General features: G+C 37.5%; 1 protein-coding gene and 1 long non-coding RNA gene across 4 annotated transcripts in view; one reads left to right on the top strand and one right to left on the bottom strand.

Moving 5' to 3' along the window:
- cdin1 (CDAN1 interacting nuclease 1) overlaps positions 1 to 4,020 on the bottom strand; it is a 61,941-nt gene extending 57,921 nt beyond the window's left edge. The window contains exons 1-2 of one of the 3 annotated variants that reach the window (XM_026934528.3): positions 3,820 to 4,016; positions 3,086 to 3,203 (exon numbers count right to left, since the gene is read on the bottom strand). In XM_026934528.3, coding sequence (XP_026790329.3) covers positions 3,086 to 3,195 — 110 coding nt within the window. In that variant the 5' untranslated portion in view covers positions 3,196 to 3,203; positions 3,820 to 4,016. The other 2 variants (XM_026934530.3, XM_026934531.3) reach the window with 2 other exon arrangements.
- A 7-nt stretch (positions 4,021 to 4,027) lies between these two features.
- LOC117598248 (uncharacterized) overlaps positions 4,028 to 23,966 on the top strand; it is a 60,831-nt gene continuing 40,892 nt past the window's right edge. The window contains exons 1-2 of the long non-coding RNA XR_004578945.2: positions 4,028 to 4,165; positions 4,885 to 4,937. This is a non-coding gene — a long non-coding RNA (uncharacterized LOC117598248). The remainder of the gene's footprint in view (positions 4,166 to 4,884; positions 4,938 to 23,966) is intronic.

The raw sequence follows: 23,966 nt of genomic DNA on the forward strand, positions 1-23,966 counted from the left end.
ATTATTTATCCTTTTCATATTCAGACTGCATTGCTAACAATGATTAACAATATCTTTAATACAACTCCATACAACCAAGAGCTTGAACTGCCTGTTGATTATTTCAACCAATTAGATGAGGCTAAACATTGTATGTACTGTGTGACACTACTACCCAGGAGAAGAACCAGGGTCGATTCGGAATGTTTTTCAGGACGGCACATGCGTTTTCTCACATGTGGCACCAAGTTGTGTTAGTAACTTGAAGGCAGGGAATATTTTATCTCAATGCTAGCATGACCTCTTGAGCCATTCGGACAGTGTCCCATCGCTCATGTACTGCTCAAATGGCTACAAACATGCACATTTATGGTCCCTCAGGTTTCAAGTTGTTTAGTTTTTACTTTATTTTTAAGGTTTAAAGTTAATTTAATTGCTTTCAGTGAGCTGTTTATATGAACAGTAGTACTAAAAACTGCATCACTTAATTCAAGATACTGCATAGGCCACTAATACAAGCCAGGAATTTCATTTTCAGAAAATAATTGTTTAATTAATCATAAATAGTAAAAACAGTACAACATTCAGATTCAGTCATATTTTGCATATGAAGTCAATTAAACTAGTTACTGATAATACAGTGATGTCAGAAGCAGATGCATCCAGTTGGTGAGTCTATAAAATGTTAATGGCTAAGCTAAGGCAATCTGCAACCTAGCCGTCTGTTTTTCTGAACTGTGGTAGTCTAGACGAGAATTTAAGAGCGAATGCTCCCCTGTACCCAAAATCAGTAAGTGAATGGCAGCTAAACTCTCACTGGACTGCGCAGCACATTCATCAAAATGACATAGTGCAACAACTTCAGCGATTATCCTAAACGCTCTGGTTTTGGATTTGAAGTGAAAGCTCTTACCTTCTTGCCACTTTTAAATATACTTAGCTGGAAAATAAGCATCACCAACCACTAAATTATAGTCAATTAAGCCTTAAATCCTTCAAATGTTCATGCTTATTTTTTAGGGCTTGAATGAAGTACCGCTAAGTAAGGAATAAAACACGATAGTGTGTGTGCTGTTATGGGAAAATAATCAATGACGGTGTGATGTGATGTGATGTGGCCCGACACAAACGGCATGTCGCATGTTTTATTGCTCTTACACCACAGAAATTTTCCAACACTAATTATTTATTAAAGAAAGACAGAGTGTACTTTTTTCCAGTTTATAATTACATTCACAAAACAAGTTTCTGCCTTTTGAAGGTAGTAAGACAAAAAAAATTTACTGTTAAAATAATTAATTAGTAAAAATTATTTTACTCAAATATTTAGTCATTCATTCATCTTCAATAATTTCTTTATTCTGGTGAGGGCCGTGGTGGATCTGAGAGACAGGAATACACCCAGGATTGGAAACCAGTTCATCACAGGGCATCATGCACAAACACACATATTCACACATTCATTTACATTTAGGGGCAATTTAGAGTCACTGATGCACTCTATAAACCCATAGGGACATGAGGAAAACATGCACAGAATCTGAACACTGTTCCGTAACCAGAAGTCAGGACCTCAAAGACACACTTCATATTAACTTTTTAAAGCAGTATCAGGTTTAATCCACTGTAGTAATATAGGGTTTATTTCCTATGTTTATCTATTTCTCTTTCAGTCCCCAAAAAAAAGAAAAAAACAAAAAAAACTAAAAACCAGCATCTATTGATCATCATGATTACTAGCTTTATATGAGTGTTAGAGAATAAGTAGTATGCCTTCTACAGCGAATCCGTTTTAGCAAATAATACTACTGCGTGGTTTACAGTGAGGCATTGACACACGTTCATCAGACAAGATCGATCTTCCATCATCCATCTCCACCAGTGGAAGATGTTTGAGTCTCAGAGGCTTATCTGTGTGTAAAGTTCACAGCATCAAAAGAACACACAAAACAACCAAGACACTACACAGATACACCAAATGGTGTATGAGCTAATGGACATGGTTGTCATCAAACGAAAGAATGTTTTACCTTCACCAAACAGCTGGTCAGTGTCATCTTGGTGCAGAATGACTTTTTCCAAAGCTACAGGAAGTCTGAGCATGTTGCAGACACAGCCCATCAAGAACATTTACAAAAACCTATCTCCGGTTTATACGAACCTACAAATTCGCTCTTCGAGTGGCACCAACACCCTTATAAAATGTTTCATGTACAGTGATTTAAAAGACATCATTTAAAAAAACAGCCAAATTTCTGTACACACACAGACAGCGTTAGAATCAGGACGATGCTCTTCAATGACAAAAAGGATTAAAAAGGATGACATCACAACCTCATTGCACTATTAATCTCAGTCAAGAAGAAGCTGATGGAAATCTCAGACTTAAACAGCATAAATATTCTGTCCTGAAAGACTAAAAGGAAATGTTTTATACGGTGAATTTATGCATGTTCACCATCTGGGCTGACACTGTCTTACAACACAGCTGAAACTGCATTTAAAAAGATACAAAGGTTAAAGTCGGGGTTAGACTTCATATCTTTTTGTTATGGCTTTATTCACATTGACCTTGTTTTTTTTAATTCGTACATGTTACTCATGTGATTACGTTGATTTGTGCAGGCTATACAAGCTATACATAACTGCACTGATGGTGCAACTAGAAGGATAATGAAAAATTTATAATAGAAAAATAAATAAAAGAAATCAGAAATTGCCTTGTAGGTTTGAACGTTGCTGCCTCACAGCTCCAGGCTCTCCGGTTCAATCCTAAGCTCTGGTTACTGTCTGTGTGGAGTCTTTCATGTTCTCCCCATGTCTGTGAGGGTTTCCTCTGGGTTCGCTGGTTTCCTCCTACCTACCAAAACCATGCCAGTAGGTGGACTGGCTATGCTAAGTGTGAATAAGTGTGTGAATGGGTGCGTACACAGTGCTCTGCAATGTCAAAGCATGTCCCTGCCTTACTCCCAGTGTTCCCGGGACAGACTCCGGATCCACCCCAACCATGACCAGGATAAATCAGTTGCTGTTGAATCATGACCATCAGTTGAATGGTCATGTAGCTGTAAGTGATTATGGAGTGCAAGGGGACTTGTACACTTACTCGGGGAATCGGTCCTTCAGCATCTTCATACACTGCCTTGTAGGCCGAAGCTGTTCAGTGAACTTTGCGATTACTCTGTATTCTGCTCTGCAGAGCTTCATTTTACTCATCTATCCACCTTTAGAGGGAAAGAGAGGAAGAGAATGTTCAAGACTTGTGTTGGATTGCAAGTATGATATTACAGCAATAAGTACCACATATATTGATAATGCTATCCCTGGGGTATATTTATACAGTGCTGTATTACTGTAGGAGCCTAATTCATCTACTAACAGTGTGTCAATGAAATCAATGAATTTAAAGCAGATTGTCTCAGCAATGTGTGTTAAGATGATGCTGAATATAGTCCACTTTATACTGCATATATACCCCATCTTTCAGATTTACTGTTGACTAGTGACAGCTCTGTGTGGGAGAAATAAGCACAGCTTACACTCGCACTGCACAGCTTTCATATTACACACATTATTCATATAATTATGTTAAAACTGATATGAATAAACAGCGATTATCGGTTAGTTTATCTGTATGTGCATCATTTCATTTGGTAAATCAATACACAGCACAGCCTAGCACATTAGCGAAGAACACAACAGCTGAATTCCAAATACCCCTCTACACCCTCTACAGGTGTACTATATAGGGTATAGAAACAGGCAGCTACAGACACTATCTAGCACGCTGCACATCCAATAGGAACTCGTTTGAGACACCGCCCCAAACTGCTAACTCACTCTTCCTTCTCGGTAAGACCACAGCGAGCAAAAAACACTCGCTTAAACCTCCGTACACCTTCAACAACAGCACGGGAAAAACATATATCAGCGGCTCCTGGTCATTTGTTATCCAAAAGACAATTTAAAGCACATAAATCTTCACTGCTGAAGGATATTGAAATACTTCCTGGATAGCTCCCGCGAAAGAGTTGAAAGGCGGGCGTGAAAAAAATCGCGTTTCTGATTGGCTGGGCCTGTGGGGATTGAGTAAAGTCGAAGCTGATTCGTCAGAAACACTACTCTGTAATAAAGCTCAGTAAAATGGGCGGAGTGCTGAGAATCCTCCCTCGAGAGGTAATAGCAGGTAAAGTTTGCAGATTTTTTTCTTTTTCTTTTCTTTTTTTTCTTTTTTATTAAGTAATATAGCTTATATGCATTACGTTCCTAAATATATGCATGATACATTTTGCTTCTCTGTGAGAAAGGAAATTAACTCAGAATATATGCAAATAATAAGGTTGAAATAGCTAGCAAAATATTTGCAGATTTTAACCTTATTATGTGGACAGAATTATTAAACATGGACTAATATTCGACATAGGAATATAATGTAATTTCTGCTGATTACAGAATCCTTTTATAAAATCACCATAATGAAATAATGTCATGCACTGTGCAATATTTACCTGCCTATAGGCATCATGTCAGAGTTTAGGCTCAATAATAGAAATCAATGCTAATGTGTAGAAATGCTTTGTATAGGTAATGTGGCTTAGTGATTTTAATACAGCTAGTATATCAGTAAACAATATGGTGGTTTATGAGCAGGAAAAAAATTTAATGTTTAAATCACTAGTTTTCTCTATTTTTTAAATTCAGTCTTGTGAAACAAATATTTAATTCATAACATTGTGAAATGACAAAGCTGTGAAAGCCTGCAGTAATTAAGCATAGAGTTGCTTTTATTTTAAGGTTGGTGTTGTCATAAATCCTTTTTTTTTGTATTAGTACTTTTACAATTACGTTATTTTCTTTACAATATCTTTACCTTTATATATTACACTAATATATTTTTGTCTTTAGACTGAATTCCTCAGACTCCAGAGATCCAGTTTACTACAACATGAGTGATACAGGTAAGGAAATGACTATTGTACTTCTCAGTTCTGCTCTCTAACACTAATAGATTTTTGTAGAATTTCTGAAACATAATGAATGTATATTTAGCAACTTTATTTCCTGTAATTATAATAATTATTTATAAATAAATTCATTGTCTTGGATAGGTAAATGCATTGAAATTAAATGATTCAGAAGAAAAAAACTCCCTCAGTCCTGGTAGTACAAGGCTTCATAGCTTTCTTTCTTTCTTTCTTTTATGATTTTACCAGGGTACTTGAGACAGTTGAGCCTATAATTTGGTTTAATCAGCATCCGATGTATAGGTAGACATTCCTCAGCCAAACGTAAAATAAAAATCTTGTATGCCTTATATTTTATAATTGTTATAACTCATTAACAGCTCATTGATATAACTTATTGTTCTAACTCATACAGCATTCAACGACAGCATGAGGTGCTTTAGGCATGCCGTTCCTGAATGTAGACACGTCATGCCGTGTGTGTGTGGTGACGGTCAGGACTGTCTGCTTTCGGTCTGAGCAAAGCAGATAAATATCTAGGATGTTAAGGCAGTATTAGTGTCGGTGGATATAAAAGGCTGAGGTCAGGCAGGACTGCGTCTGTTTCCTCTTTCAGGTATCAGAGAATCAGAGGTCGGGGAAGCGGTCTGTGTAATAGGCATAAAAGGATCAGTGTAGTGGGGCGGTTTGAAAAAAAAAAGATAAAATCAAAGCGTTGTAATGGCTCTAAAAGCAGGGATCAGAGGTGCTGGGTTTGGGTGCAAGCTGGCCGGAGAGGCTGTGGTGTGTGTAAGGCTGCTGGGAGGAGGAGGAGGCGGAGGAGAGAGAAAGAAAAAGAGAGAGGCGACATGTAAACAGGCCAGTGGTACACACAGTGCCGTTAACCAGCTGTGAAGCCTGCACACAGTGGGAGATGAATTTGCAAAGGATGTTTCCCTGTGATATCCAAGAGACGCTCCACTGATCTCTGCTCCTCGGCACTCGGCACACTATTGTAGTGCTAAGCACTGCGCTTCTAATGGCACCCCTATACCTTAACGTCTGGGATGCAATTATATTCACTCCTGCATGAGAGGTGCAAGGCTCCTGCTTTGTGCAGTTTCTTTGTGTGTGTGTTTTTAGGTTGCACAAAAATATAATCCTGCTCATCAGGTTATTTATATTATTTACACTATTACTAATTTAGATATATTTAAAAATATTAATACATGTAGTCCTTAGTCCTGTGTATTTATTTACGTATTTCGTAATTCTCCCAGCAGTTTCCGTAAATATTATATCTTTTGGCTAACTTAATATTACATAAAGTTCTGTTTATTCTCTCATACATTCTTAGTTTTGAAATTCTGACTTTAACACCCCATAAGCTATAACCCAAATATTAGCAAAGCATCAGATTATTGGAAAAAGGTATCATTAACACACAACCACCCCATGAAATTTCATAGCAATAATTTACACCATAAAGTACAAGATGTGCGTTTGGCGCAGCATTTTAAAGCAGAGGGTTTTTTTTTTCATTTATTTTATTAGCATTTAATGAAGCTAATTAGATGGCAAGTAATTAAACGTAATTGTGCTCACAATGGCCTCCTCCCTTGTTGTAAATTGCCTCAAAAAACATGTGTATTATGAAGAAATTTATTGGATTAATCGGGGATAGATAATGCTTTTGGATGGTATTTCATCCTAAATGGGAGAAAGCTGAAACAAAGACTGCAGCAGAGGCTCATTAATCTTTGTCAGAGGGAAGCTCCGGTGCCATTTGCATGAGTGAGGTGGCAGCGCTGCAGAACGGCCCCCAGATTTCTCCAAACTGTTAACGGTGCGTCAATCAGGTCTAACCTAGTAATACACTCTCTAAGGAGAGGAAAGGGCAGCCCTTCAATCGTGGCCCCGAAAGCAACCATTTCTGCTCAGCACTAATTACTCTGACATAAGGAAGTTTAAAGAGAATAATACCAGTATGGCTCTTTCTTTAATTTCAAAATAAGCAAAAATAGGCTGGTAGTCTTCTGTTGTTCTCTAGTAATTATTTTTCGGCACGGTTTATTTATTTATTTGTTTGTTTGTTTGTTTATTTATTTATTTATTTGCGTTTATTTATTTATTTATTTATTTGCTTGCATGTATTTATCTCTCTTCATGTATTTATTTATTTATTTATTTATTTGCTTGCATGTATTTATTTCTCTTCATGTATTTATTTATTTATTTGCTTTTTTCTTTGTATGTTTTTTAGTTATTTAATTTTTTTTTACTTTGTATGTTTTAATGCAATTGATTGTCATAGACAGGTAAATTCAGTGAAAATGAAATGATTCATAGCAAAAATCCCCATCAGCCCTGTTAAATCAAAACAAACTTTTACCTCACTCTTTTCTTTTATTTATTTATTTTATGTTTATGATTTTAACAGTGTACTTGAGGTCATCACCGAGGCATTTGAACCGATAATTGGGTTCAGTCATGATGCAGTGAGCATTTCAAAAAAAGATGCAGCATCTCTCCAAACACTGATGTCTTTGTTGAGTTCCCACACTGAGTTCTAATTATCGCAACAGGAACTTAAAACAGAGAATTTGAAATCTGCAAAATAGGCACGCTGTTCTGTGTGTGTGCGTGTGTTTGTGTGTATTTGAGAGAGAGAGGGAGAGAGAGGGAGAGAAGAGAGACGTGCAGGCAGGCTTGTGTCTCAGTGTCTGGGCTGCCACTACCTCTGCCGCCACGGCTCACGCTGGGTTTTTCTCTCCCCCATTCCTAATATCCTGGAGGCATTTTTCTCATTATCAAATATTGTTTGATGTCTTTGTTTCTTGATGATTAACCGTGGTCACCAAACACTGGTCTGGATTGTTTAAAATTTAATTTTCATCTCTGAAGTGCCCAGAGAGCGCCTGACTGGTGGGGATGCACATATTTTATGTATGCTATTTTTCACGCGGAAACGTCAAAAAAAAGAGGATGCGATGAAAAAAAAAAAGGCTGGTAATTTTCCAGGAGCATCATTAGAGTATTCGGAATGTAATTTATCATCATTGCGCTTGTCTTTTTAGGCTCAGTAAATGAATATACGGCTGCGTGGTGCTTCACATTAAAGACGGAAGCGTGAATTACCTTAGCGCCTCCTTAGTGAGCGGATCAGATTTTATACGCACTTAAAGGATTTTTGTTGTTTAGTCTCACTTAGATTTTATGTAGCAATGAAAAAGATTGGATTCACAATTATAATCCCAGCTGCATCCCAGTTTTTTTGGAGTGCGTATGCATGTAAACATGTGATAGTTGGAGAGGCTTGGAGGATGGATGGCTCAGTTAAGTGATCCAAGATTCATGATATATTTATGACATTGTAAGCAAACAAATAGGAGAGAGACACTCTGCGGTAATGTCACCATGTCAAAGCCATACTGAAGACGTGAAATATCTCCGTATCTCGGGGCTGAATAGCCCGCCATTGTATCTGCCTAATGACATTATCTAGTAAAATTTGGAGAGAAAGAGAAATGGCAGAAATGAACAGTACCATTGTCTGCCGTGTTATTTAAACAAATTGCGAGTGAAAAGGCAGCGAGGGAGAGAAAGAGAGAGAGAGGGAGAGACGGCTTGGTAAATGAAAGGTTACGCTTTGCCCCGTGTGTTTGTATTGTCAATAACTGGAGAAGGCTGTCAAGAAAGTGGAGAGATAAAGGTCAATAACTCTGACAAATGTGTTTGTATTTGTACACTCCCGCTGATAGCACTGCACCGCTCGAGCCCACGTTTCACACTCCGCAAAAATAACACAAATATTTCTGCTAATAATAGAATAGTAATTATTTTAACAGAGCAACCTGTAGCTACAGCTCAAACCAGCCGAATGTCAGTCAAGTGTATCACAGGAAAAAAGAAACGCATCAGATATTTGTGATGGTGGAGTGCAAACAGACGGCGATTATGTTTCCAGATTATTTTGTGTATTCTTCCTTTCGGCTGAATAAACATGCCTCATGGTGAATCATGACAAATTTGTACCGGAGGTGAAAAAAGCACTTATGATAACAAATGCAGATTCCACATGTGCTTCAGGTTTTATGATTTTTACACACACAACACTCATGAAGATATGTTCAGTGAGTTAGTGTTGCTGCTATGTGAATGTGTATTAATTAGAATTAGAAATCACATTATTTGCTGTAGGATTAGTATAGACATATAGTGGAGCGATCTTTTTTTAACAACAACGTTTTAATGGTGGACGTCAGAGGAATGGCTCGGCGCTGATGCTGTTTTAATTGCTGGATAAGGAGCCATGTTTAGTGTATGTGCTCTGTTGCTATAGGGACCCGGGAGCTTTCTTGACAGGTTTATCTGGTGTGTTATGTAAAAGGAGGTGTTAACTCTTACGGTTAGGCCACGTGGGCAGAAACAATTTCAGAAAATCGGGTGACGTGTGTGTATGCAAATATATGTGTTGTTTGAACAAGTAGATATATTCGATGTTTGCTTGTTGAAGGTCTTTTAGATTTGTTTGATTTTATTCGTCTGCCATTTTTCAAGGTTGGCCTGAGAACATCATGTGTGTTATGTTTTAAATATAATGTCTACTAATTTTTTTTTTGAGTATTTATTCTAAAGTTTGGGGTAAATATAGTGTAAATGGTACGGTCTGTTTTTTAGAGGATTTATTGTAAGGTTTAGAGTAAATATGATATAAACGGTTCGATCTGTTTTTAGAGGATTTATTGTAAGATGTAGAGTAAATATATTATAAATGGTTCAGTCTGGTTTTTTTAAGTATTTATTGTGAAGTTGGTTGCAAAATGGTTCCAGTTTTAGTGTGTTGATGCACTTCGTAATGAAGCCTTGTTTTATTACTGAAAACTAGAACTTTCTTTTATGCGACTAAAAGAAATAAAGTGAAGCAGGCAAAAAAAAGATAATATAAAATATATTTGTTTCTGTACTGTTGTGAGCAGGTTTATAAAGCCGAATGTGCTTTTAGTGGAAATATTAATTCCACGGGGAAAGCAGGATTTTCCTGCCTCCTCTTTTCCCTCTGCCGGCCGTATTACTTGCTGGTTTACATTTCATGTGATTATGTAAATGCAGAGCCGTTTCTGTGCATTATGGGCCGGCGCATTGTCAAGATCTTTTGCAAAGCAGTCAAGTAGCTATTTCTGTATTCTGTTATTATCTGAGAGTGCAACAAAGAAAGTCTTTTGTTTGCAGTTTTTGCTGCTCGGCTCCTCTCTCGTTCATGACTTGCTACTGTCCCCTAGTGGCAGTCAGCTCCTTTCCTTTCCTGGTTTGAGGTAGTGGAAAACACTTTTGCTGCTCAACTGCTTCTGTGTGTGTGTGTGTGTGTGTGTGTGTGTGTGTGTGTGTTTCTGTGTGCCCTCCTTCCACCGGTTATCAAACTCAAATATTTGAAGCACATATTTGTCGTATTGCATGTCAGAGGGCTCTAAAGGTCCAATTATGCGTGTGTGTGTCCACAGCGGTTTACCTTTCAATAGGCAGCTTAATCAGTGTCAACAAAAACAGGAACCCCGAAGCTCGCCATCCATTGTGGGGCTGTAACTTGTGTCAATAAGGCATTGTTTTCACCAAGTGACACGTTGAAACCCAGGCGAGAATGTTATCAGACCTGTGGAATAGGGCGTGCTGATAATTGTGCTAAAATGCAAGTATGATTATTTGGACAAGCCCAGTGTAAATGCTGCAGGGGAACAGCTCAGATATCCACCCACCATTCTGTAACATGCTTCCGGCATATAGGAGATAGGAGCAAAGTTGAACTTTAAAAAGTCGATCACTGTGATGGGAATTTATGAGAGAAAAATGTAAAATATATTGAATTATAAATATATATGCTGCAGCCCAACATGTGCGAGGCTGTTTTTAGCATATAAGTATACTGTATACTGTTTGTTTTTTATTAAAATTTTAAAAATTAAACGTATAGTGTTTGAACTGTGTGCTTTGCTACACAGAATTTTGAAGCCCTCTCTAATAATGGAGAGTGCTAACCGTCTCAGCTGACAGTTCACGGATGTGAAGTCAAGTCACTCATGTCAAATGACCAATTAAATGGGGTATAGACGATGGCACGCTGGCCTCTAGTGCCTAAAGCCTCATGGGAGAGAGATGAGATGAGAGTCGCCTTCATTCCTAAGCCATTTAAGATCCCCATCATTATTCATTACAATGCTGCACCATGAGCCAGTTTGAGATGTATATAATTCTTTGTCATTTATTTAAAGCCAAATGATATAATCGTATAAAAAATATGTAAAATATATTTTTAAATTTTATTATAAACATGTTATACATAATATTTTTATTATCATATTAATATATATCATATATTTTTTATTTATATATTATTAAAAGATTTGTCTTTATTTTATTCTTTTTGTGTGTACACATACATACATATGTGTGTATACATACATACATACATATATATATATATATATATATATATATATATATATATATATAATATAATATATATATATATATATATATATATATATATATATATATAATATATAATATATATATATATATATATATATATATATATATATATATATATACAAAAAATTTGTTTTGGTTTGCTAGGAAACTATTGTGTCCAGTTGTAGGCATGACTGTTTCACACCTGTTCTAGTGTCCAAAGAACTAATATATTTGCTTAGTCTTTAAGATCCAAATTAGCTGAGATTGATCAAACGTCATGAGGATTAACATCCCATTTCCACACACAAAGCTGACTTCTCTTTTTTTGTTTGCCGGATCGTTGGCTTTCAGCGTTCACCTCTGACCCCAGACGTGCTGTTTCAAACTGCGGCGAGCCTTCAGTTCTACAGAAAGCCTGCACAAATAAATCCCATCTTTTCCTACTGGCCTTGTTTTTACCATTCTGTTTCTTGGAATTTTTTTTTTCCGTACTGAACAGTCAAGCAGATCCACGCTGCATTAAACTCAGCAGCATGACGTTTTTTCTGAATTTTTTTTTTTTTTAGATATTTTCCATCCATATTATTTTAGATTTGCTTGCCTTTGAGTAAGAGCTCTTATCTAAATTTAGTTCTGGCATGTGTAAAACTCAACATGCTAGATGATGATTAATTACAGCGGTGTGAGCAGAAAAAAACAAAACACAAGATCACAAGCTTCCTTCAGACCTGTGCCTAGTTTACATGAACACACAGGTGCACATGTGACAGTGTGTGTGTGGGTGAAAGAGACTTCCATTTCTTACACATAACTGCTTCATTGGTTGTAGAATTGCACTGAACATACTGCAGCACTTGCAGATTTTTTTAGGGTCATATCAGAGGATAAATATTTTGACGAGGAAAATGGAGGCCAGACTTTAGACATGAACATCACGCTGGGACCTCTCAGGCATTGCTGCATGCACTAATGAAAGCTCTAACAACTGATTTTATGAAAATAAACTATTTAGTTCCATAAGGAGCGCTTCTCTTCAGTTAAATATATAGGTGAGTATATTGCATGCAAGTACATGTGTGTGAGGTCATGCAGCTCTTCATTTACAATGCTTCTTACGGACCTTGTTAATTTTTACAGCCGAAGTTAATTTTCTATTTTGTTAGGGTGTGAATTTCAAGGCAAATTGATTCTGGAGGAAATATATATTGTAGCACAGGCGAGATTTATAACTGTGCTAGTTATGGAAAAGTATTACTGGTCTCGGGGGAGGCCAAATGACTCTTTACGGCTGGTGTGAGAACGGCCTCGCTGATGATGAAGAAACCGGTTTCTTCGTGTCTGTTCTATCTGAGTCGCCTCTTCATTCTCTTAAGCGTCTCCTTCTTTCTCCTCTTTCCTCTTATTGCTGTCGTCCTCCTACCAAGCTCCTGGAGCTGACTAGCCACTAGCCAAAAACTAACTTCTCTCTTATTGCACCATTTCAGCGCTATACATTTACTTTAGTAAATGGAAAAGTATTACTTTTAAAAAGTAAATGTTGCAGTTATTTGAGTTATTATTGTGTTATTATCATAAGTGTATGTTGTACATTTTGTAGATAGTGAAGCTTAAGGTACCACATGTCCTCAATTTGCCTATTAGGATTATGATATATTGGAGCAAGCTCTTGTTAAGGGAAAGGCCAAAACTCACGACAGTGGCCTCCTAAAAGGCATTTTATTGAATGCATCCCCAATACGTGATAATGTGACATTTTAAAAAATGGTTGACCTTTCCGTCAGGATAGCACCTGCATTTGCACCTGGTACTCCCGCTTGAACTCATTTATTCACAAGACAGAGAGTTGTGAAAAAGGAAAGATTTCCACACTAGCTTTATCCTCCTCCTATATAGCTATATTTAGAGAGTTAAACAAATTGAGGTGTGTTGCACATCTTAAGTGGCTTTTTTTTATATATATTTTTTTTTGCAAATTTGATCTGAAGTTGATGCAGTCCTCTTAACGAACGAATTATAAAAGTATCATTTACAGTTTCTTTACCAGGAATAGTTGTGGAGCTATAGACGGAGAGGAAAATGGAAAATTGTAAGCGTGTTTGCATAATTAGAAAAAAAAAGCAAAAAAAAAAGAGAGAACAATCACTGGCTATAGGGCAGATACATCCTGTAGTTCAGCTTAAATTTATCTCCACAGTGAGATTTATTGTTTTAGTTATAAAAAGAAGTAATTTAACAAAGAAATAATAAATCTCGGGCGATTGCTATTTTTTTCCCACCAGAGCCGAGCCAAATGAACAGAACAGAAATTCCCTTTTCCTCTTTATTTCATTAGCATTTTTTTATTTCACTGTGCTAATTGAATAGCAGATTATAAACATGTGTACAGTCCTGATTCACAGTGATTTAATGACTTAGCTGGCAGTGGCCCATTCATCATATCTCCTAATGAGCCGAGATACACTGACAAGTCAGTGAAGGCTCTGAGTGCAGCTCTGTCACTTTGCTTTAGCACATGGTGCTAACCAAGATCGCAGCTCAGATAGAAGAGGCCACATTTTGCAGTCGATTTGTATTTCTTTGTGTGCGGCTGTGAAATATGTGCATGTGTGTATACATGCAGATCCTGCAGTCCAGACGTAAACATGGCTGTGTTTTGGTGGGAGGCCTGGGCAACTTTTCTCCTTCAAAATGTTTTTTTTTTTCTTTGTGAGCCGGTGGACTCAATTATAGCAAAACGTTGAATGTGACATCCTACCTATTAACATAATGCATCTCAAAACTTAATTTTACTTATTAGCATTTGGAAATACCTGAACATAGGAGTTTTTGTGATGCTATTTCAAGGCTATAAAGCACTTTGGCTCAAAGTGCTTCTTTTTAAAAGTGAGATATAAATTAAATATACAAAAAAAATGGAACAGTGAATTTATCATGGTGCCTGGTCTGTATGATTTAATAAACTGACATTTGTGCTTTGCTTATGCACCTTATTTTTTAAAAGCACAATTACAAGGGTGAGTCACATGAAAATCTTAAAAGTGCGACGTAAATTGGAATTGAAACAAATCTGGACACCCGTTAAGTACTGGAACACTTACATTAATTGAAATGGAGATTATGTGGGGAAAAATGCAATAAACAGTGCAAAAAAAGTCATCCTTGTAGAATAAAACAAGACTGAAATCTCTGAGTCTACATTAGGGCTGGGTGATATAACGATATAATATCCTTATCCTGAAAAATCACAATACATTTTTATGAGATATTGATATTATGATATCATGATCTCTTGGATATCGTGATATCTTTTAAAAATAATGTTATATGGTTTTTTTTAATAATTCTAAGCTGACTGGAAGTGACTGATTTTTTGTTAAAAGTTTGCAGCTAATCTTTAAAATCGTAAATAGTCATTAAATGGTTAAGACATGGTTGCATATTTGCTATATTTTTATACAAAAAAAGTTTTATTTTTATATATAAAATTTTTTTTTGTATATGTCATAGCTGAGACACACTAACAGGAAGAACTTTTTTTAGCAGCATCACTACATCATGCATCACCAAAAAGGTTCACCAGGCTCTCGTTCTATCTTATCTGCATTTCCCTTGCCAGCTGCAGAGCCTAAATGAAATTTATTAGGCTTTGGAGTAACTAATCATCTCTGTGTGGTAATTACGGATTAGCCTCTCATCGGGGGATGCTGCCGCTGAGGGCTGGCCCTGGTTTTTCAGTTGGTATAAGAGCTTGTGGAAGCTATGGGTTTGCCAAAGCGTCATACACTGATGTACAGTTTCAGAAGGCTCTGTGGCACTCATGAGCCTCGCTTTGGACCGGCGCTGGCGTTTTCAGTGCAACATTAATGATGTCGTCTAGAAATGCTGCCGACATGTTTGAGAGATTTATGAAAGAGAGGCTGGGTCCCTATAGACAGTAGCAGAATGCGCCATCTCTGGAGCTGCTGTGCTGTCAGAGAGCCAGTGGAGTTGTGCAGTAAAAGAAAGTCTCGCTTGCCAACACATGTGCCAGGAAGAGAAGTAGAAGAAAATAGAAATAGCAGATAGCTACAGAAGAACAATGTCTTTCTGTTTTTGACGAGGAAACTTTAATGATGTGCTGCTATGAAAGCATCTGGTGATGAATACCCAATTCTCAAACATGCATACATGGACATATGCAAACATATACACACGTCCTGTAGATCCAAAACCACCGGGGCATCTCTGTACTCTCTGTGGAGCAGCGCTTTCCCACAGCTCTCTTCTGACAGGAGCCCACAGTTGTGGAGTTTTCCTGCGGAAAAATGCGTGATTACTCTCCAATGCTTGCATGTAAACCAGCAGAGACTTTCACTATTAGGGTTTCAGGGTCTCAGAAATCCCCCTTGTCTGATTTCTTTATAAATTAAAGCAAAACCGTCAACCAGATGCCAGAATCTGTACATTAAAAGTATTCATGCACCATTTTTGTCTACTAATTACTTTTCACTTCAACTGATCACAACAAATTCAAATGAATTTACTGTACATGAATGTTCAAAAATAAATAAATAAATAAACAGCATCAATCACACTAATAAGTACTCCAAAGTAATCCATCAAATCAATGATCTGTTTACAGTAGATAAAAATGTCCTTTTAATCCTATTTTTTTTTTCTTTTACAACCCCTGAAGCTAACCGACTGATTTAATATGCAACCATTTTGACAGTATGATTTTATAATGTCCCACACACACAACAGAATTTTTTCCATACAGAACATATAAAACACTAGTATGACACACAGTATGACTAGCCTGACAGTTTTACCAATTTGTCAATATGAAAATAACAGCCATCAGAGGATAATGGTGAAGAAGGCGATGTGCTTGCGTTCATGCTCAGGCCTTTTAAGAGCACTAGGGCTGGCCCTTCTCTGCACTAATGGAGCACGGGAAAATGGCCGTGTCACTCCTGTCAACGTATAGTGCTTTAAACCAAGACAGTGGTTGCTTTCCACCCAGGCCAATAATTCCGTGCCATTAAAAGTGAACGAAGGAGCGTCTACGAAGGAATGGCTTTGCACGCTCTTCAACAGAGTGCTTGAATGCAATCCCCAGCCCACCCCCACTTACCCCACCCCTCCCCTCCTAATTCCCCATCACTTTCTCACAGGAAACTTTTGGCATGGGTTGAAAGCATAACGACTGGTTGCGCTACTAAAGCGATCATAAAGTCAATCATGTGGCCAGAATTACCGAGCAATCTCAGTCAGGCGCTCCTGCTTTCACTGCCATGTCAGAGGTGCTGCCTATATGTTGTGAGTGCACTTGAAAGGTAGGTGGCTAAAACAGGAGCAGACCGCCTACAGTGGATCCTTGTATCTTTGACACCTTTGTAGCAAGGAAGCAGCTGTCCCGCAATTACCCACATTATAGGCATTCAGAGGTGAACTAATGATTCACCCTAACTGCAGAGAAAACAATGATATCATTCCGATGTGCTATTAGCCAGTGCCTGGTCTTTACTTAATTATTGCTGTAGGTGCTGTTGTTTTACACATAGGATTGTGGGTTACATTATCTATACATTGAAGTTGTGTTTCACATCTTGTGGAAATAAATACTGAAAGAAATTTTCCTTGTATCCAGGGCTGCCTTGTATATTATCTGTTAATTATTATCTCACTATTGGGTTTTGCAAAATTCAAAATAGCGTTCTTGCAAACCACAAATTTGTATTATGTTCTGTGATCATTCTGACTAATTACAGGCATTCCAGATATATTTTCTTTGTGTCTGTTTTTTTTCCCTTAATAAATCTTGCTATTGGTGTGAATTATTTTGGTCCACAGATAATGTTTAGTAGATTTGTCTATGTTGTACAGCCCTACACTCTTATGAAATATGGTTTCTCAGGAGTTCCTTGGAGAGGTAAAGATTCTCCACTGTGGAAAGCACTGGAACCCTCTCTGCTCTGTTCTCAGCTTCTACATAGAACCTTAAAGGGTTCCCCAGAACTGAACTGAAAAACTTATTAGGTTTCTAGAGGCAGTGTTACTGTTACCATACTCTGTTTATGAATAAAAAGTCATGATTTAAGATGCTATCCTTGAAAATCACTGAGACTAAAAGAGTAGTTTTTCTTATTTTTAATGGTACTGTATATGTCACAGTTTAATCACATATGAAAACTGCACTGAATATTTTCTCTTCAATCTCAGTTGCTCTACAGTATTTATTCCTCTTCTACCACAATGATTTGCCAGCTAATACAATTTTTATTTATTAATGAACGATACATTATACTTTCTGACTGTTTATAATTACATTTAATGTTTTGGAGCGTCCGCAAGACAAGTTATCACTTACATTACAGCGGCTGTAAACAGTAGCCTCCTCAACATCTTCTCTTTCTTCTTTCTGTTGAAGTCAATAAATGGAATTAAATTTGTATTGGAAGTACTGAGACTGAATGTTACTGTGAAACCGGAATGTCCTCCGTCTTGAAGAATCTCGTGTGGTGGAAAACTTACTGACTATTGCAAAGCACTGACACTAGAGTCTCCTTACCAAAGTGATTACACAACTATATTTTTAATATATGTCTGTTCATCTGTTTAGTATTAGGCCTGGGTTATGTACATTGTCTGCCACACAAGTTGCTGAGAATGGGTTCTTATTGTAGAAAAGATTATTAGATTAGTATTAAATGAGTGCTTAATATGTTTTGAATTAATATTGTTGAAATGAAAACAGCTACTACTACCCTGCCCTACTGTCAGAGCTGTGCTGTTATAGAAAATTAATTCAACACTGGTATAGACTTATATAATTAAGCAATCAACCCCCTACCACACTCTGTAGCATGTATAAGATTCTGAGTAGGCCTAGTCCACCATGCAAAAGTGAAAATATTATAATTATAAATTATAATATAAAGTGATTTTGAAAGAATATTCATTATCGGGGTACAGGCAGCAGGAGCTTCAGTCACAAATGCTGCTTAGCCTGCTATGTTTAAATACATGAGAACCATGACTAAAGTGATATCTGTATTTATATCTATGGGAAACACAGTAAAGAGAATTAGAAATTGTGGTTTAAATCACAGTCAGTGACTGAGAATATTAATGTAGGATGTGATCAGACTGTCAGCAAGAGGAATTTGTCCACAGCTACCTAGAGAGGAATATTACAGTAGGGTTTCAGTGCACATTTTCACATTTGAGAGTTCAGTACAGCAAAAACCACAGATGAGTCATTCACCATGTTCTCAACAAGTCCTCTATAGTGAGGAGTTCCGATGTCTTTTTTTTTTATGCTGTGGGTGGCATTTTGCTGGCATGGTTTGAGTTCACTTGTAGAATCTGTGCCAAGGTGCATTGCATGTGTAATAACAGTGTGCACTGAATACCTTACTAAAACACTTTATGTTGATTTTTCCTTTACTTGTCACTCATCTGTAGTTCACATTGTAGTAAGAGTAAATACCCCCAAGCTTTCTGAAACTTCACATGAATGTGACAATAACGGTGAAATTCCATTTGAGAATTGCAATACCTCAATGCTGAACCAAAGAGCAGTATGATTTGGAGTAAATTTTCAGCATGGTGACTGTGTCAGCATGTGAGTTTTGCAGGTTCTTCCTGTGTCTGTGTGGGTTTTCTCTGGGTTCTCCGGTTTCCTTTCACCTCCCAAACCATGCTACTCATGAATGTGTGTGCATGGTACCGGCGTCGGATTCAGGGTGTATCCCCGCCTTTCACTCAGTGTTCCGGGGATGTGCTTGGGATCCACTGCAACCCTGACCAGGACAGTTACTGAAAAAAAAAAAACCTCTAGAGTATAGACAATCCATGAAAGTGCTCTGTTTGCATAGTTGCATCTTCAGCCATGCCCATCTAAGTTGTCAAAGGACCAGACAAGGTTCTTTCTGACCCCTAAAAGTCACAGTAATGTTAAAACCATGTGCCGTCCTGTGTGTCTGTGTAGAGTAGACAGTGCAGTGTGGTTTTATGCATGCAGATAAACATGGGCTTCTGGGCCTGTCAGTGCCTGCTGCAGGGGGCCTGCACTCCTCACACTTAAAACAATGTTGCTCTTCAGTGTGTGTGAAGAGCGTACGAGTCAGCAATGGGAAACACCTGTGGAGGGGTGAGGAGGCACACAGCCAAAGTTCCACAGAGCCGTGGCGCTGGCCGACCCAAACTCACTGGCCCATGAGGTGTGGAAAGGAGGAAGTGTGAGGAATTTGGTCACAGTTTTGTCTCATTTCTTACACCGTAAACACAGCAAAGGAGCTCAGCTGCTCCAGAGCCTTTGTCAGGCCAACAAAGGTTGTGCGCCATAAAAAATGTATGGAGCAATCTTAAAGAATCTTATCTCTCTATTGTATAAGAGTGACTTTTACTTCTGTTGTAGTGACAGAGCAGTGTGTATGAGAGAGTTATTTGCATGGGAATGGACCTATTAAATTTAATTATTACCACAGTTTTAGTTGGATATTAATATTGCATGCTGTCAGAGAAATGTCTCCATCTTGAGTTGATGTCTGCATGGCCATCGTGAAAGGAGCCTGTGTGGCATGAAGACATTTTGATTAAAAGCATTTGTGCCCTCAGCAGGCCCCCCAGCTTCAAAGCTTGTTTGAAATGATTGTGGTGAAAAGAGCTCAGCCTTTTTTCAATTGTAATATTTTAATACTTATGGGTGTACTATGTAATGCTTCTATATTTAGTGTTTACAGTAAATCCTGAAGCAAAAACATGAATACTAGATTCAGTTTTGCAATTCTCAATTCCTGTGTTTCAAACATACTTAACAGTGTAACCTACTTACTTTGGGAAAGTCAGTGAAGTGTTTTTATTATTATTATTGTTATTATTATTATTATTATTCATGTAAATTTTTCTCTGGGTTCTCCGGGTTTCCCTAAAAACATGCTGGTTGGTGGATTTGCTATGCTAAATTTCCACTAGGTGTGAGTGAGTGTGTGTGAATTTGTGTGTATATCCCATCCCTTATATGCCCATCTAGGGTATATTCTTGACTCTTGTCCAGTGTTCCCATGGTAGGCTTTAGATTAACCATGACCCTGACCAGGATAAGGCACTGAATAAGGCACAGGTTACTAAAGATGAATGAATGATACTATGGTTTATTTCTATAGCACCTTTCATACATATAGAAAGGTGTCTTCTTCTATGGTTTAGCTGTAACATTTATGATTTGTTTTGCTTCTGTCCACTTCACCACTTTACTTTATCTAGGTGAATTAATTATTGTGTGAATTCATGTGAAATTGTGTGAATGTTGATATTGTGAGCCAGTAGAAACCGAATGGGTGGGACTATGGTGTCTTTGGTTGGTAATCAGAGGAGCTGCCTATTATTAAGTAGAGGTCACACCTGAGTATTGCCTATTTTCTGAGGATGTACCTTTTTAGAGGCTATTATCATATTTAGATCTTTTTGAGGCGAATCTTGCTAAATACATTCAAGCCTGTGTTGCTAGCTGAAATGCCAGGCCGTATTACTGTATCATATAACATAAAAACACAAACCCTTGGGAACGTTGTGAGCTTTTTTTTATTGAAGCAGAGAGCCAGTTTCTTAACCATAGGTAATTTAAGCCACATTGATCCTGCTGTGGATTTAGCTGTGTTGATAATCCCTGCTCCTGTTGTGATTACTGTTTGAGTACAGTAGTCTGCTCATATCTAATATTCTTCACTGTCATTAATGTTGAAACAGTGCTGAAGCCAGGTGTTAGAGTCTGCATAATAAATCCTGTATCAGTAAATCATGACAGTGAAAAATGTCCATAGCTTGACACCCCTGTAATTTGAAATCATTTTCTATCAGACGTGTGCAGGAATTGTACCACAACTTTTCTGACAGTGTAATAAGTGCCTTTTCTTAGCACTTTCTAGTGAAACTAACAAATGTGTCACCGTATGTTTAAGTTAGCCCACCTGACTATGATTTCAGCTAAATTAACTAAATTAACTAAGATATGTTTTACTATGAGTGTGTCAGATTCACAACTGGGGAGCATATCTAGAAAAATTCAAAACCATTTGAGCCGCACAAACACAGGCAATAATTAATGGCTACATGTTTGTGATTAAGTTCCAGCCACTGCGTCATTCACAGTGCTTCAAGCCTGTAATAGAGGTGAACTTTAAAAAGGTCTCTTTAATTGCAGACTGAGGCCCCTGATCAGATTATGTATTAGTCTGTATATTGGCCTCCTCATTATGATTAGAAAAGAGGAATGTGTCTCATGCCGTAATGCTGAAGTAATGAGTAAAGGTCATCGTAATGGGATTCAGCTTAGTGAGAACCCAATCCAGTTCCTAATGAGAGGGACAGACACTGCCTCACAAATATATAAAAAAAGGTTTTAATTGCATCCTTTGTTATTTTCGCCTTCCCTCTTTTGTCATACTCCCAGGGGAATAATCAGCAGCTTGTATGGTTCTAATATTTTAATGAAATGTTTCTTTTGTGTGAAGCATTGTTGCCTAATTGTCATCGTGATCAGAGCTAAATATGAAATAGGCCTACGCACATATTTGAGCTCCACATCCCCAGATCATTATTGCTCACTGAAAATTATTTTGTGCATTAGTCTCATGAAAAAGAAGAGCTTGGAAAATGCTAATAAACATTGTATGACAGGCATTTTGATGTGGCAAATAAGTAAATCAGGATATTGTGTGTGTTAATCTCTGTGGTTATTGTGGTTGTGTGAGAGGGAGCAAAGAATAAAACACTTTAGGACATGCTGTTATAAAATAATCAATGACACCCAGAAGTTTCCTGTACCAGCACATGCTGAATGTTTTTTCTGCATATACCACAGCAGTTGTGAAAGATTACAGTTTTTTACATTTATTAATGAAAGGCAGAATGGCAAGTTAGCTTCTGTTATTACTATAAAACATTATATATCTTTTATTCTCTCATATGAAGTTAATAAGGCAAAAATTGTCACTTTGTCAACAAGACAAAAACTGTCAGTTGTCATATTACTGAGACACCACAAAATGCAAAGTTCTCTGGCTTGCAGACTTTCCTACATCAGAAAACTTAAAGCAATAGCTTTACCTCTGACTGTTACAGAGCACCGACACTGGAGAGTCCTCCAAAAAATGTTTAAAAAAAAGTCTTATTACAGAAAACGTCACCACATCAATGATTATATGTTTTATTTTTAAATAACAACTTTTTTTATTTATTTATTTTCATTATTTTCATTTATTATGAATGAATAAAAGCTAAGACTGAAATACCTGTGAATGTGCTGTTGCTATAGAAAGGGTCATGTATTTTAAACTACTTTATGAATTGGACTATAGCCGGAACTACTGTCAGAGATGCTGTTAAATTAATCAATTAATCAATCAATTAATTCTGACTAATCAGATATACAGTGTATTTATGTTGTGCATCACCTCTTACAGCCTCAGAAGCACATTGCTTGCTTAGGATGTTTCTCCTAAATGTCTTGAAACTTTGTGTACTACGCTTAATTTTTACTACATGTACTAGAAATATATCGGCTCAAAGCCTAATGGCTCAACAATTTGAAATCCAGAATTGTCAAGTTGCTAGCTGCTAGTTAAATCGTGTGACATGCTGTAAGTGAGCAGTTTCTGAGTTTTTGCTGAGGTTGTTTTGTCTTTAAGGTTGTTTTGTCTCTTTGTCTGCTTTCACTGCTCAGAGTAAGGTGGGGAAATGTAAAAGCAGGTTATAATGGCATAAATTAAGCCCCAAATATCAGCTCAGAATCACTGCCGTCCTGCATATCTGTTTGTCCTTCCTCTCTCTCCACACTTCTTATGTTTTCATGTGGTCCTTTAAAAGTAGTTTGGCTCTGGCTTTCTGTCACAGGGCACATGCGCTATATTCCACGCAGTCAGAGGTGACGCCTTTTTTGCACCCAGCCATTTTTGAAGACTCATTTCACGGCTTAATTTCCCATAACTGCCTGGCAACATCATCGCCGGTTAAGATGAAATAATGATAAATAATTTTAAACTGTCAGACTGAGCTGCAAAAAAGTACTTTAAAGGCTCTTGCTTTGGCAGAGTGAAAAGGGGGGGCAGCGGGAAGAGAATCGTTTAGCTCCAGCTCAATAAGGCTCAGTGCACTGCATTAAAGTGTGCTGGGTTTTAAAGGTGATAAAAGACCCAGGCAGAGAATATCACTCTGTAGATAAGAAAGTCACCCTCCCTCCATCGGCTACATCCCTTTATTGCATCTGGCAGCAAATTAAGGCCGGTATGAGGAGGGAGAAAAAAACAAAACCTCAGGCGAGGACCTACCTTCAGTGGCTCGCTGGCTTCCTCGATGCTGACATTATTCTTGGATTTTAGATGTCCTCTGATGATGATGATGACGATTAACTATAAAAAAGATATAGGCCAATAAAAGTCCAAAAAGGCAGGTGTTCACTGTGGGGACCTGGGGCTATGTTATGCGTGCTCCATGCTTCTAGTTTTCCTCTGCATTGATTTTTCTGGGTGATTACCTTTCTTATTTATGTGGAGTGGAGTGAATATGAATAATATGAAGGTTTAGTTTGTA

Source organism: Pangasianodon hypophthalmus, chromosome 10 (assembly GCF_027358585.1).
Source record: "Pangasianodon hypophthalmus isolate fPanHyp1 chromosome 10, fPanHyp1.pri, whole genome shotgun sequence".
Taxonomy (NCBI): Eukaryota; Metazoa; Chordata; class Actinopteri; order Siluriformes; family Pangasiidae; genus Pangasianodon; species Pangasianodon hypophthalmus.